Source organism: Triticum aestivum, chromosome 2A (genome assembly GCF_018294505.1).
Source record: "Triticum aestivum cultivar Chinese Spring chromosome 2A, IWGSC CS RefSeq v2.1, whole genome shotgun sequence".
NCBI classification, from domain to species: domain Eukaryota; kingdom Viridiplantae; phylum Streptophyta; class Magnoliopsida; order Poales; family Poaceae; genus Triticum; species Triticum aestivum.
Window position 1 is genome coordinate 642,775,059 of NC_057797.1, and position 13,239 is coordinate 642,788,297.

The 13,239-nt window shown below is 50.0% G+C and overlaps 2 protein-coding genes across 2 annotated transcripts in view; one reads left to right on the forward strand and one right to left on the reverse strand.

Annotated features, from left to right (window-relative positions):
* Positions 1 to 6,357: 6,357 nt before the first annotated feature.
* Positions 6,358 to 8,706, forward strand: LOC123189953 (cationic amino acid transporter 6, chloroplastic). The gene is made up of 4 exons (XM_044602483.1): positions 6,358 to 6,947; positions 7,159 to 7,381; positions 7,467 to 8,029; positions 8,115 to 8,706. Exons 1-4 carry the CDS (start codon positions 6,590 to 6,592, stop codon positions 8,654 to 8,656), a joined length of 1,686 nt encoding a protein of 561 aa, XP_044458418.1. The 5' UTR covers positions 6,358 to 6,589; the 3' UTR covers positions 8,657 to 8,706.
* A 3,810-nt stretch (positions 8,707 to 12,516) lies between these two features.
* LOC123191804 (serine/arginine repetitive matrix protein 1) overlaps positions 12,517 to 13,239 on the reverse strand; it is a 1,675-nt gene continuing 952 nt past the window's right edge. The window contains exon 2 of the mRNA XM_044604398.1: positions 12,517 to 13,233. Coding sequence (XP_044460333.1) covers positions 12,784 to 13,233 — 450 coding nt within the window. The 3' untranslated portion in view covers positions 12,517 to 12,783. The remainder of the gene's footprint in view (positions 13,234 to 13,239) is intronic.

The window sequence follows — 13,239 nt, forward strand, 5'->3', positions numbered from 1 at the left end:
GAATGGAGCACCGCATTGTCGGTGGTCTTGTCCAAAATTTTCATGGCCACAAACTCATCCAACACTTCGCTTGAGGTCAAAGTGTGGAAGTCCGGTCTTTGACGAATGACGGAGGACATGGCCTTGTGGTAGGGCATCATTGCCTTGAGGAATTTGCGCTTGATCCAATTGTCATCCGTGTCCTTGCTCCCGTGATCTCGTAGTGAGACCGCGAGTTTGGTTACTCTCTGATAAAGCTCACGAGGTTCTTCATCTTCTTTCATAGCAAACTCATCGGCCTCATCTTGCACCACTTCATAGTTGGAGCGTTGAATGCTTCCGCTTCCCCGGTAGAGAGAGACAACACAATGCCATGCATCTTTGGCCAAGGCGAAGGGACGAAGATGAGGTAGGTCTTCGGGTGGAATTGCATCTTGAATGATAAAGAGAGCATTCTCATTGAATTGATTATCCGCGGATTCTCGAGGAGTGAAGTTGCTTGGATCATGCGGATAAAAACCTTCTTCAATGATTCTCCAAAGGTTAGTGTTCACATGATTTAAATGATGTTTAAAATGGTAAACCCAAGAATCAAAGTCCTCATTTTTCACAATCTTAGGGGGAGGACCGGCATGATTCAAATGAGTAGAAGGAACCGGTCCACCATAAACAAGTGGTGGTTCCACATGAGCAAAGATGCCGGTGCCATTTTTACCACTAGAAGATGGAGCCTTTTCACTACTAGCTTTCCCCTTGTCGGGGATAGCATCCGTCACCTTGTTGGTGGGATCACCCACTTTCAACGGTGCGGTGGAAAGTTTAAGCCCCTCAAGAAATTTAGTAAACATGCTTTCAACCTCGGTCGTCATGGAGGTCTTCAATGTCTCTAAGGCCACATTGAATTCCTCACGAGAGACCGAGGTTCCCCCATCGCCCGTGGACGAGATCGGATTCACACAGGAGTGTTCCTCCACACCGTCTACGGTATCAACCATACTCTTTGGACGGTAAAGTCCTTAATAAAGAGACGAGGCTCTGGTACCAATTGAAAGGATCGATATGGTTGACTAGAGGGGGGGTGAATAGGCAACTACCAATTTTTAACTTCTCTTTATCAAATTAAACTTTGCATCAAAGTAGGTTGTCTAGATGTGCAACTAGGTGAGCAACCTATATGATGCAATACCAACAAGCAAGCAAGCAAGCAAGAGAAGTAACACTAAATAGCTTGCACAAGTAAGGGTAAGAGATAACCAAGAGTGGATCCAGCGAAGACGAGGATGTGTTACCGAAGTTCCTTCCCTTTGAAGGGAAGTACGTCTCCGTTGGAGCAGTGTGGAGGCACGATGCTCCCCAAGAGGCCACTAGGGCCACCGTATTCTCCTCACGCCCTCACACAATGCGAGATGCCGTGATTCCACTATTGGTGCCCTTGAAGGCGGCGATCGAACCTTTACAAACAAGGTTGGGGCAATCTCCACAACTTAATCGGAGGCTCCCAACAAAACCACGAAGCTTCACCACAATGGACTATGGCTCCGTGGTGACCTCAACCGTCTAGGGTGCTCAAACACCCAAGAGTAACAAGATCCGCTAGGGATGAGTGGGGGAATCGAAAATCCCTTGGTGGAAGTGTAGATCGGGGCCTTCTCAACCACTCCTGAGCAAATCAACAAGTTTGATTGGCTAGAGAGATAGATCGGGCGAAAATGGAGCTTGGGGCATTTAATGGAGCTTGAGCAATAAATGGAGCTTGGGGGAGGAAGAGGTAGGTCAAAGAGAAGAAGGGGACTCCCTTTTATAGTGGGGGCAACAATCCAACCGTTGCCCCCCACCAACCAGCCCCGCACAGGGTGGTACTACCGCCAGGACAGCGGTACTGCCGCGCTAGCCAGCGGCACTGCCGCGCAGAGGAGACTAGTAGGGAATAGGACCCAAACGCGGTACTACCGCGGTGGTAGGGGCGGTACTACCGCTCCTGGAACGGTACTACCGCCTCTACAACCGCAACTAGTGCCGCAAAACCCGACACGAGAAAAAGACCCCTCAAGTCGAGGCGGTAGGAGCCACACAGCCCAGCGGTACTACGGCAGCGGGGTCAAGGGCGGTACTACCGCCGTGGAGCGGTACTGCCGCTTGTGACCCTTCGGCCGTACTACCGCTGGCAGGGAGGTACTACCGCTGGGGCACATAAGAGAGAGAGAGAGAGAGAGAGAGAGAGAGAGAGAGAGAGAGAGAATCTCTCCAAAGAGGCTGAGGACGAGGCGGAGGTGCCAGGTACCCCAGCGGTACTACTGTTGTGGAGCCACGGGCGGTACTACCGCTGTGGAGCGGTACTGTCGCTTGGCTCCTCAGCGGTACTACCGCTGGGTTGCGTGGTACTACCGCTTGGACCTAGACAGGACAAGGAAGAGAGGAGAGATCTTTACAATGGAATGGAGAAGCTCGGAGGGTGAGAAGCTGATGTGTACGTGATGATTCCACCCATGCAATACCCCAGCGGACCCCCTCTTGATAGTACGGTGCCCTCTACACAACTAGTCCACCAAGAAAGAAACGAAAGAGCTACACCGTCTTGAAATACACTCCGAGGGGCAGAAAACGTCTCGTGCCAGGGGAGAATCTGTGAATAATTCAAAGCACAAGATTAGTCCGCAAACATGTTGTCATCAATCACCAAAACCACCTTGAGAGAGATATGCCGTAACAACAATTAACCCGTAGGACAAAAGAAGTCTACTCAAATATCATAGGATCGCAACACATCATTGGATAATATTATGTGGCATAAAGCACCATGTTTAAGTAGATATTGCAGGGAGGAGAGAGAGGTTACATCGCTGCATAGAGTTGGGGGAGTTGGTGATGACGGCGGTGAAGTTGTTGGTGTAGATCATCGTCACGATGGTTTCCCCGGCGGTACTCTCGCGCCACCGGAGAGATGGGAGAGAGCCCCCTCCTCCTTCTTCTTGTTTGGACTCCCCCCTATATGGGAGGAGGGTTTCCCCTCTGGTCCATGGCTAACATGGCTCCTAGAGGGCAGGAGCCCCTCCGAGATTGGATTTCTCTCTCTCTCTCTCTCTCTCTCTCTCTCTCTCTCTCTCTCTCTCTCTCTCTCTCTCTCCGTGTGTGTGTGTGTTCTCTTCTGTTTCACGCTTCTATTTTCTGGTCCTTCACCATTTCTTATATTCTCGGGGATCCGTAACTTCGATTGGGATGGAATTTTAACACGATTTTTATCCGGAAATTATCTTTCTTGCGGCAAAAGAAGGGCTCCAACCGACTTATGGAGGAGTCACAAGCTCACAGGGCGCGCCCTGGGGGATGGGGCGCACCCCTAGAGCTTGTGATTGCCTCGAGCATTGTATCCAATGATTCTTTTTTCCCAAAAATCACATATATTCCACACAAAAATCTTCATAAAATTTTATCGCGTTTAGAATACGTTTGATATGGATTTTCTACGACACCAAAAACATGCAACAAAAAGGAACTAACACTGGCCACTGGATCAATATATTAGTCCAAGAAAATCTTATAAATTGTTGCCAAAAGTATGTGAAAGTTGTAGAATATTGGCATGAAACAATCAAAAATTATAGATACGACGGAGACGTATCATTGCTCAAGAAATGTGGTAGCCCTTTGCGCGGATGTCAAGGTACCGAAAGCGTAGGGTGGTGTAGACATGGTTGAGGTAGCCATGCGAGGGACACCGTGGTCAATGTGGAGTCAGAGTGGCCGGTATCAAGGTAGTTGCCGTGGAATGGGAAGAAGAGCGGCGGTGGCAGTGGCTTGAGGAGGCGGCGACGGCTAAGTTAGGAGCGCGACGGCGATACTCGAAGTAGGCGAAAAAGAACCAGACAACGTGACAAAGACCGGCACGGACGGTGACGTTCCCGCGCCTAGGAATATGGCACGCCGCATACCACACAGAAGTCGATGCACGTGAACGGCGAAGTGAACTGTGTGTTGCGGGCCTGTGGCGCTACAACCCGGACGGGCGACGCAGCGGCAGCGCGCGGTTCGGGGCGACAGCGCGGAAAACCTCGGGGTGGCGGCAGGGGCCGCGTGCCATGCTAACTATGGCCCGATGGGGTGACGCAACGGCAACGCGATGGTCGGTGCAGCCACGGGGTCACCCTGGAATGGACGGCCTTGGGGTGGCGGTGGACCGCGGACTACGGCACGATGGCCCGAAGGGGCGACGTAGTGGCAGCGCGTGGGTCGGTGCAACTGCGGGAATGGCCTCGGGACGGCGTCGTGGACCGCGTGCCGAGGCGCTACGTCCTGAAAGGGTGACACTGCGGCGACGTGGGTTGGTGCAGCCGCAGGAAGAAACACGGGGTGACGCAGTGGCGGCCCGTTGCTCGATCGGTGGAGGGTGCGTTGTACTCGGGTACAGGGCGGGGGCGAGCGGCGCAGAGCGGCGGGCGGCGCAAAGCGACGGGCGGGCAAACGCGCGGATGAGGGTCATGACGGGCCGCTGCGTCACGCGAGGCCGTCGGGCCGGAGAAGAGGTTGGATGGTTGCGTCGGTGTTGGCGTAGAGGCGCGTGGGGTGACGGAGACAGCGGACGACGCAAACCGATCTTAGATGAAAAAATCAAAAAGAAACGCTGATCAATGTGACAGACGAGGGAGAGAAAATCCCAGATCAAAGGATCAGAAAAAAAAAGACTCTCTAGGGCAGCCGGTCAACAGGACCGACGAACAATCCTAGGTATGGGCGCCGCGGCCCCCGGTGGTGACCATGGAGATCGACCGCCCCGAGGGTGGTGCGGTGCGGAAGCAACGGCGGCAAGTGGGGTTTGGATTAGGGTTAGGCTGATACCATGTAAGAGGGACTGGATAGGAAGATTGGTAGAATTGTTGATGTATTGATTGAGCCTCATGGTATATAATTGTTGATGTATTGCTTGAGCCTCGTATATATAAGAATACATGATCTTAAAGTACAAAACAAATTAGGATAATTCCTAATCTATACTATGTTTTCTAATAATCATGATTCTCAACAGTCAGCACAGCTACCAAAGAATCTTAAGCTCGATGTACACGTATTTATGGAATCGACCGATCACCCAATTTTTTCAGTAATAATAGCTAGTCCCTCCGTATCAAAATATAAAATGTTTTTATAAGTCAGTTTAGCCTAAAAACGTCTTATATTTTGACACGGAGGTAATAATTATGTACACCTAGGGTCTACCTAGCTCAATATACATGGTCGAGTAGCTCACCATTCTTCGTACTATAAAAAACAACATAGCGTTTGGAAATAAGCTCAATGGCATTTGACCAAATACTTGTCGGGCATGGTGTCCGCCATGGAGATCGTCGACAAGAGACTGGGTACAAACGGCATCAGGGTGGACAACACCATCATACACGCGAGCGGGCGCGTCAATGCTAGTTGCGGACGTCCAATAATGTTTCTATGACAACCGGAAAGGTGCAGCGGCGGCGGCGAAGCTGGAGGGTACGGATTTGAAGTAAGGGACGAAGTGAAAGAAAATGAGACCGGGATGAGGGATTGGGTGGGCCGATATAGCCCCATTGAATGGCTTTTGTGGTTCGGACTGTATGATCCAGAAGTATGTAGACGGTTCGAGGGTGGATGTTCAAGATGCGCTAAGAGTATGTAGACGGTTCGAGGGTGGATGTTGAAGATGCGTTAAGAAACCTGTCCTTCACGAGAGCGAGAAGCCTAACAAGCGCCTGTGAGGGGACGACGACTCGATCAACCTTGCCCTCCCATCTAGTGTTGGGGCTCCCCTCACGGGGCTCACGTAGGGATTTGACCTCCCCCTGCTCGCTCGCTGGCTCCTGCCAAGCCACAGTTGTCAGCACAGCTGCAGAAGAATCTTAAGCTCTACGTACACACGTACTTCTCGAATCGACCGATCACCCAATCTTTTAGAAATACAGTAGCTAGCTAGCTACTCTACTCGATACATCTAGCTAGCCACAGTGGAGTACGTGCGTATATATTCACCAGACATCTGCACAACCGCCATGTGAGCTTCTGTACGTGGTGGCAAACATAGATTAGCCTTTTCGAAGCCATCCATCGTACCACCATCGGTTGATATCCGAGATCAGGCAATTACCTTGAGCTCCACATAGTTCATGAAACTCTCTACTTTATTTGTTCGAGGCATTTTCTTGTGTTGTTGTCGTGCAGATAAGGAGTTCGCCGCATACGAAATTCCAAGTGGCCTTCGTGTGACGTTCCTTTTGAGGCCAACACATGGCACGCGTACGCTCTCGACCCAGCATGCAAGCCAGAGCAGTGAGTCGTCTGTACCTGCACGTACGAAAAGAAGCAGGAGAGAGACAAGGCCTTGAACTAGAAGCTGCAACCTCCCTCCATGGAAGCAAAGCAAAGCTTCCCCCACGGCACGCCTGCCACTGCCACTCACGGCCGGGGGCACGCTCTCGGCTTCACTGCCCACCGTCCAAATAACTAATAGCTAAAACAACGCTAGCTAGCTGAATTGATGAACGCCGGTGTATAAATACTACTCTCTGTATCCGCCGGGCTCGCCACCGCGCCAAGAGCAAAGGAGGAGGGAGGGGAGCGGCTGGCGGCGCTAGCTAGACCACCGATGGCGCTGCGCGACGTGCTGCTGTCGGTGGCGCAGACGCCGCACCGGCTGCGGCGGAGGGCGCTGGTGACGTGGACGCCGGCGCAGGAGCTCAACGAGGTGCGCGACCGGTCGGGCGCGCGCATGGCGCGCCGCCTCGAGTGGTACGACCTCGTGGGGCTCGGCGTCGGCGGGATGCTCGGGGCCGGCGTCTTCGTCACCACCGGCAGGGTGGCGCGCGACACGGCCGGCCCCGCCGTGTTCGCCTCCTACGTCGTCGCCGGCGTCTCCGCGCTGCTCTCCTCCTTCTGCTACGCCGAGTTCGCCGTGCGCGTGCCCGTCGCCGGTGGCGCCTTCAGCTACCTCAGGGTCACCTTCGGTACGTACGTTACGAGTTAGGACGTCCTGATCGGCTCCTCTTGAAAACCACCATGTGATCCGCAACATAATTAACAACTGGCTGCTCAAACGGCCGGCCAAGAGCATTCTAAATTTCTAATGCCATTGTCCAAAATACAGCGTAAATCTGCAGTTCGATTTATCGTTTTGGTTGTCCGGCTCCGGCCTGGTTGAGACACTACTATTGCTAGGTGAGTTCGTGGGGTTCTTCGGGGGCGCCAACATCCTGATGGAGTACGTGCTGTCGAACGCGGCGGTGGCGAGGAGCTTCACGGACTACCTGGCGTCGACGTGCGGCGTCACGGAGCCCAACGCGTGGAGGGTGGAGGTGGAGGCCATCGCCAAGGGCTACAACGCGCTCGACTTCCCCGCCGTCGCGCTCATCCTCCTCCTCACCGTATGCCTCTGCTACAGGTACGCATCTCATCGGCACCTACCTACACCTACGTATGCATACGCCTTTTACAAGCGTGTCGCCATTGGTCTTGCTGAAGGGCAGCACCAAGGAGAGCTCGACGCTCAACATGGTGCTCACGGCGTTCCACCTGCTCTTCTTCGCCTTCATCATCGTGGCCGGCTTCTGGAACGGCAGCGCGCGCAACATGGTGACGCCCGGCGGGCTGGCGCCCTACGGCGTCCGGGGCGTCCTCGACGGCGCGGCCGTCGTCTACTTCAGCTACATCGGCTACGACTCCGCGTCCACCATGGCCGAGGAGATCAGGGACCCGGCCCGCGCGCTGCCCGTCGGCATCGCCGGCTCGGTGCTCATCGTCTCCGCGCTCTACTGCCTCATGTCCGTCGCGCTCTGCGTCATGCTGCCCTACACCCAGATCACCGAGAGCGCGCCCTTCTCGTCGGCGTTCAGGGACAAGGCTGGGTGGAGGTGGGCGAGCAACGTCGTCGGGGCCGGCGCCAGCATCGGCATCGTGGCGTCGCTGCTGGTGGCCATGCTGGGGCAGGCCAGGTACCTGTGCGTCATCGCCAGAGCGAGGCTGGTGCCGGCGTGGCTGGCCAAGGTCCACCCTTCCACCGGCACCCCTATGAACGCCACCATCTTTCTAGGTACCTCATCACAATGTTGCCAATTCATTACTCCCACTAACTTGTGTATGTATCCCAGACTTAGGCTCTGTCCATACATATTCAGGACTCTGCACGGCATCAATCGCGCTCTTCACTGAGCTGCAGATAGTGTTCGAGATGATATCGATCGGAACCCTGCTGGCCTTCTACCTGGTGGCCAACGCGCTCATCTACCACCGGTACGCCAAGGTCGGCGCGACACGGCCGCTCCACGTCCTCCTCTTCCTGCTGCTCCTGACGCTGAGCTCGATCGGCTTCTCCCTCGCAAGGAGGATCGACGGGAAGTGGCGGTGGGGGATGGCATTGTTCGGCGCGATGTCGGTGGCGGTCGTCGCAATCTTCCACTGCACAGCACAACAGGGCGCAGCCGGGCCACCGTCGGAGTGGACGGTTCCTCTGATGCCATGGCCGGCCGCCGCGTCCGTCTTCCTGAATGTGTTCCTCATGACAACCCTGAAGGTGAGGTCCTTCCAGAGGTTCGGCATCTGGAGCCTTGTGATCACCATCTTCTACGTGTGCTACGGGGTGCACTCCACATACACTGCGGAGGAAAACGAGATCGTCAATGCAATGATTCATGACGCCAATGCAGACATATTATCTTAGCGGTGCCATCGTAATAATAAGAACAACATGGACATAAGCTTACCTGTCTCCTTGGAAATGTTCGTTGCCCTAAAAAAGGTGCGGGGCAAAAGAGAGGTCGCTTTAGCTTTAGGTTAATCCCTTCTTTTCCTGCTTTTGTGCTTGCTCACTGGCCAAAACTGTTGGCCTGTAACTTGCTTTTTCTCTAGGCATATATGCAGGGTAGTGCAGGGCATGTGGTTGCTTGATCAAAGATCTGTCATTCCTCTATTTAAACATAAGAATTGGTTAAACTTCAACGTAACACATGTGAAGAAAATAAAGTATGCTTCAGAAAATTGAGAAAATGGAAACCTGTTAAAATATGCAAATAGCAGATGCACTCTCAAACACGGAGTACATCCAATTTTCAATACATTTGAAACAGATAATGTCAACCATGCTACTGGGTTTTTATTAGTAAAACTGAGTCTTCTTCTGAGGCATAACAGTGCCTCAAATCACCACATACTCTCCAAACAAACAGAGGAAATCCACCAAGAAAATCACACTACAATCTAGAACCAACTAAACAGGAAGTTGGACCTGGCTCACCTGGCTGGGAAAATAGATGCACAAGTTCAAATCCTCATTTCTTCAAGGGTGCCTATTTCTTCTCTATTAAAAAGAGCATGTAGTTTCTTCTACATGGTCCTTCATTTTTTCTATATGATTAGCTAATTTTCTATAATGCTCCATCCAAACATTTATGTGTTCCTTTAATGATTCATATACAAAATTTTCACTGATAAATTGTAAGAGGAGAACAGATTTACTACACCTACGTGCTGGCTCGAGTGGTTTTCCTAAGGATTGCATGAGATTTTATCCAAAGTAACAATGGAAACAGTTAAGATTCTACCTCAAGTTTTACTCCAGTAGAATAACACTTCGCTTAGATCAAATGTTACCTTGCCAGTTGCCACCTGTTCAAGAAATGATGTCACCATTCGGACACATTTTCCACATCAATCAAGGGGGAAATGTTCACTGCAAAAGTGTTAAATAGCTAATATTTACATTATAAAGAAAACACCCGAGTGATTTCAAAAGGTCAGTTTAATGTTTCCTTGAAAAACATTAGCATATTCGGGGAATATTCGACAAAAGGCGGTCCTCACAAGTCGCAAGATTCGAAAGAAATAGCTTTAGAAAAGATATTCATCAATATAAACAATGCTTATTATACACAATCTTACCAAGAATTCAAGGACCACACATGATGGAGCACGGAAGTAAAGCCAGGCATCATGGAGCAATTTCCTGCTTACAAAATCAGCACACCACATCAAGTCAATGTGCAAACCTGAATATGCTAATTAAGTGGTTGCTCAGTGTTGAACAATCCATGGCAGATAGATCATGGATGGATGCAAGCATGCTCAGGACCACTCACTTTAATGGTGGTCCTAAATTCTACTTAAGTGGCACTTGCCTTCATCTGCGGCAAATTAATCGACACCAAAAGGAAGTACTAGATTGCATCTATGCAACCCTTTCTTGTATAAACATATAACTTTCAAGTAGCCATGTAGAGTACTCATTGGATAGGAAGATTTTAAGCAGCAAAAAGCTCAATGTAGCAGATCATGGAATACCACCATTTGCAGCAGCAACTAAACTTTCAGCTCACCTGTGAGTACAAAACAAAAAAATAATTCTAGTAAGTTAAATAATCCATTCAAACATGCCTACAAAATTTTCAGTCATGTGTCGCATAAAGTTTGACCAACAAGACGCACAAATCAGATGTAATCACAGCATTATTATTGTCATGAATGATATATATTTATAAAATACATGTGACTGATGAAACGTGAGTTTGTTAGTCAAAAAATAACAGTTATGCACAATATCCAACATCGAAACAGCACAAGTTTTTGGATAAAATTTTGAATAAAGTTACAGACAACACTAGAACATCATACAAGGCAAATATATGCATGCAATGATAGCAATCGTGCATGATATATGCCATTACCAGCTACAATTATTCGCTGCCAAACCTCGCATCCACTTGTAACTCAGCTAGCATTCCTCTTTCTGTTTGTATCGCTCATTTTATGGTATATGACAAATTCACATGGATGAATTGAGGAACATACAAGTGATAGGCACTAATATATAGGGACAATGGTAAGAACAAAAACCCATTGTTTGTTAGTGATGAACGAATTGTACACAAACACAAAAACGAGGAAGATAATCAGGAAGGAAAAGAAATGAAAAGACAAAACATAACAGCAAGATGAACGATCCAAAGAATCTTCCTTTATTCTAAAGGCGGTCAACAAAGGAAGGCCCCAAGGTTGCAGTAACAGCCTATGTGCACCACGGGGAATCTCAATGAAGCATCTGTGTATAAGCAAGTGTAAAGAACTCCAAGGGGAGCAGGAGAACATATTCACCTTTTACGCCATGTCGTAAGACGACCATCAGTTTCAGGGTAGAACAGAACCTGGTGTACAAGAGCCTCATTGACTGCTGAATCTATCTACTTACAATGTGAGATATTTCACAAGGGAGAGTAGGGTTACAAATTAGTGCCTCGAATCAATTTGGAATGGAACTCTGCATATGTTTACTGGGTGAGTAATTGTAAGAGATAAGAAAACTAGAAAACACACTGACCCCGTCTCAGCTATTATCCTTTTCCCGAGCATCTTTGTTTGTCAGTGCCTTCTTTAGAGTTGCGTGCAAGGAAATAGTTTGTTTAAGTAACATTTTGAGTGGTTCTAATTACATGCTTGACTTCTATTATTAAATGAATGTGGAATCCATTTCTTTTTGTAGGGTAATAGCAACTACTAAGTGTACTGCTTTGAGAATTTGATACTAGGTAGGTGGACGGAATAATACAGTCTGTCCAAATAGACAGTTTCTTCTTTACTTTTTATTGGCAAAAAAAGGGGCGTCAGAAAGACTCTGAAAGAGAATCACGGCACAGAGACAAGAACTAGCTAGGGTAGCAGGTTCAGAAGAAAGAAAAGAAAGACACACAAAAAAGAACTAATAAGGACTTCCTTTCAGGCTTATTTGCTTGATCTGTAAAAAAAAGTAGTAACATATTGGAGATTTCAGAACTTATGGGTTGGGCACTATTTATCATCCCAACTACCTAAGTGTAGATACAGGGTGCTGCCATATAATAATTCCTTGGTTCCATATACTGCTATAAACGATAAACCCAAGAAAAGTTAATGTAGATTTTGAACATCACTATTCCCTTATATCCGTATCTGCGACCACCCAGATAGAAATAAGGCTCCAGGATACTCGATTTTTCAATGGCCCAAGCCCAACTAACTATGCTGCAAATTGAAAACCACACAGCAACAAACCATGGATAACCCTGATTAGAGTTACTAAAAGTGAGGCCATAAGATGGAGCAAGCACAGGCACAATAAAGTGTAGGTTCACTAAATCAGCCAGGCTGTGACGTAAAGCCCCAAAAGTGGGAAAAGGGTTCAGGATAAACCTCCTCCATGGACAGGCATGAAGAACCTCATTGGGTCTCGAAATTAAATCAAGCTGGGACCATCGTTTTTAAGACGTCCCGACCACTTTGGCGGCAAGGCGCCGAGGCAGGCCTTAGAATTTTGCCCGCCTTAGGCGTCAAGGAGGTCAGTGCTCGTCTTACGAAACCTTACCGCCATAAGAACATTTGCTGGGACAAACATAGCTGATAGAATTCCATGTTTTACAGTTTATATCTTATACCACCTCCGTCCCATAATATAAGATCGTTTTGCAAGTTTAAATTATGGGACAGAGGGAGTATATTATATCTTCCTCCCAGCATAAATCCAAACAAATTTGAACGCAATATGCAAGTACAAGGTGAAGAAAACTCAAGATCCATTTCTTTCCCATAAGAAGTGCTTCCACTCGGCCAGACAACTATACAGAAGACAGTAAAAGCAGCAGGATTTGCTCTCTACGCATCTACATCTATGTGATGAGACAACCATGATCCATCAGACCATCACAGGTACATGGAGTATATGAAGGACGTAGCTCTAAACACCTCAACTCGCCAGGGGGTGTGTAACCAGGAGAAAGCACGAAAGATCTTGAAAGGAGGGGACACCTTTGCCGCGCCACCGCTTCACTCCAACGCGTCGACGATGCGGCCAACGAGGCCGTCCAGGAGCCGGCGCTGCGCGTCGAGGTGCCGCAGGGCCATCTCCATGCGCATCCGCTGCGACTCCCTCGCCGCCTCCATCCTCCTCAGCTCGGCGCGCACGAATCCCTCTCCGATCGCCCTCACCGCCTGCACCACGTCGCTCTCCCCGGCATAATACCCTTCTTCATCGGGATCGGGCCGCCTCCTCTTCTTGGGCGGGGAGGGAGAGGGGGGAAGCGGGGAGGCGGGCGGCGGCGGGGACGGGGAGTGGGAGCGCGAGGGGGACGACGAAGGGTCGTCGAGCAGATCTATGCCGTCGAGGATGGGGCAAGGGCGGCGGCGCTTGGAGCGGAGGCGGCGGCGGAGCTTCTCGACCTTGTGGCGGCACTGCCTGGCGGTCTTGGACGGGGTGGCGGCCGCGGCGACGGCGGCCCAGTC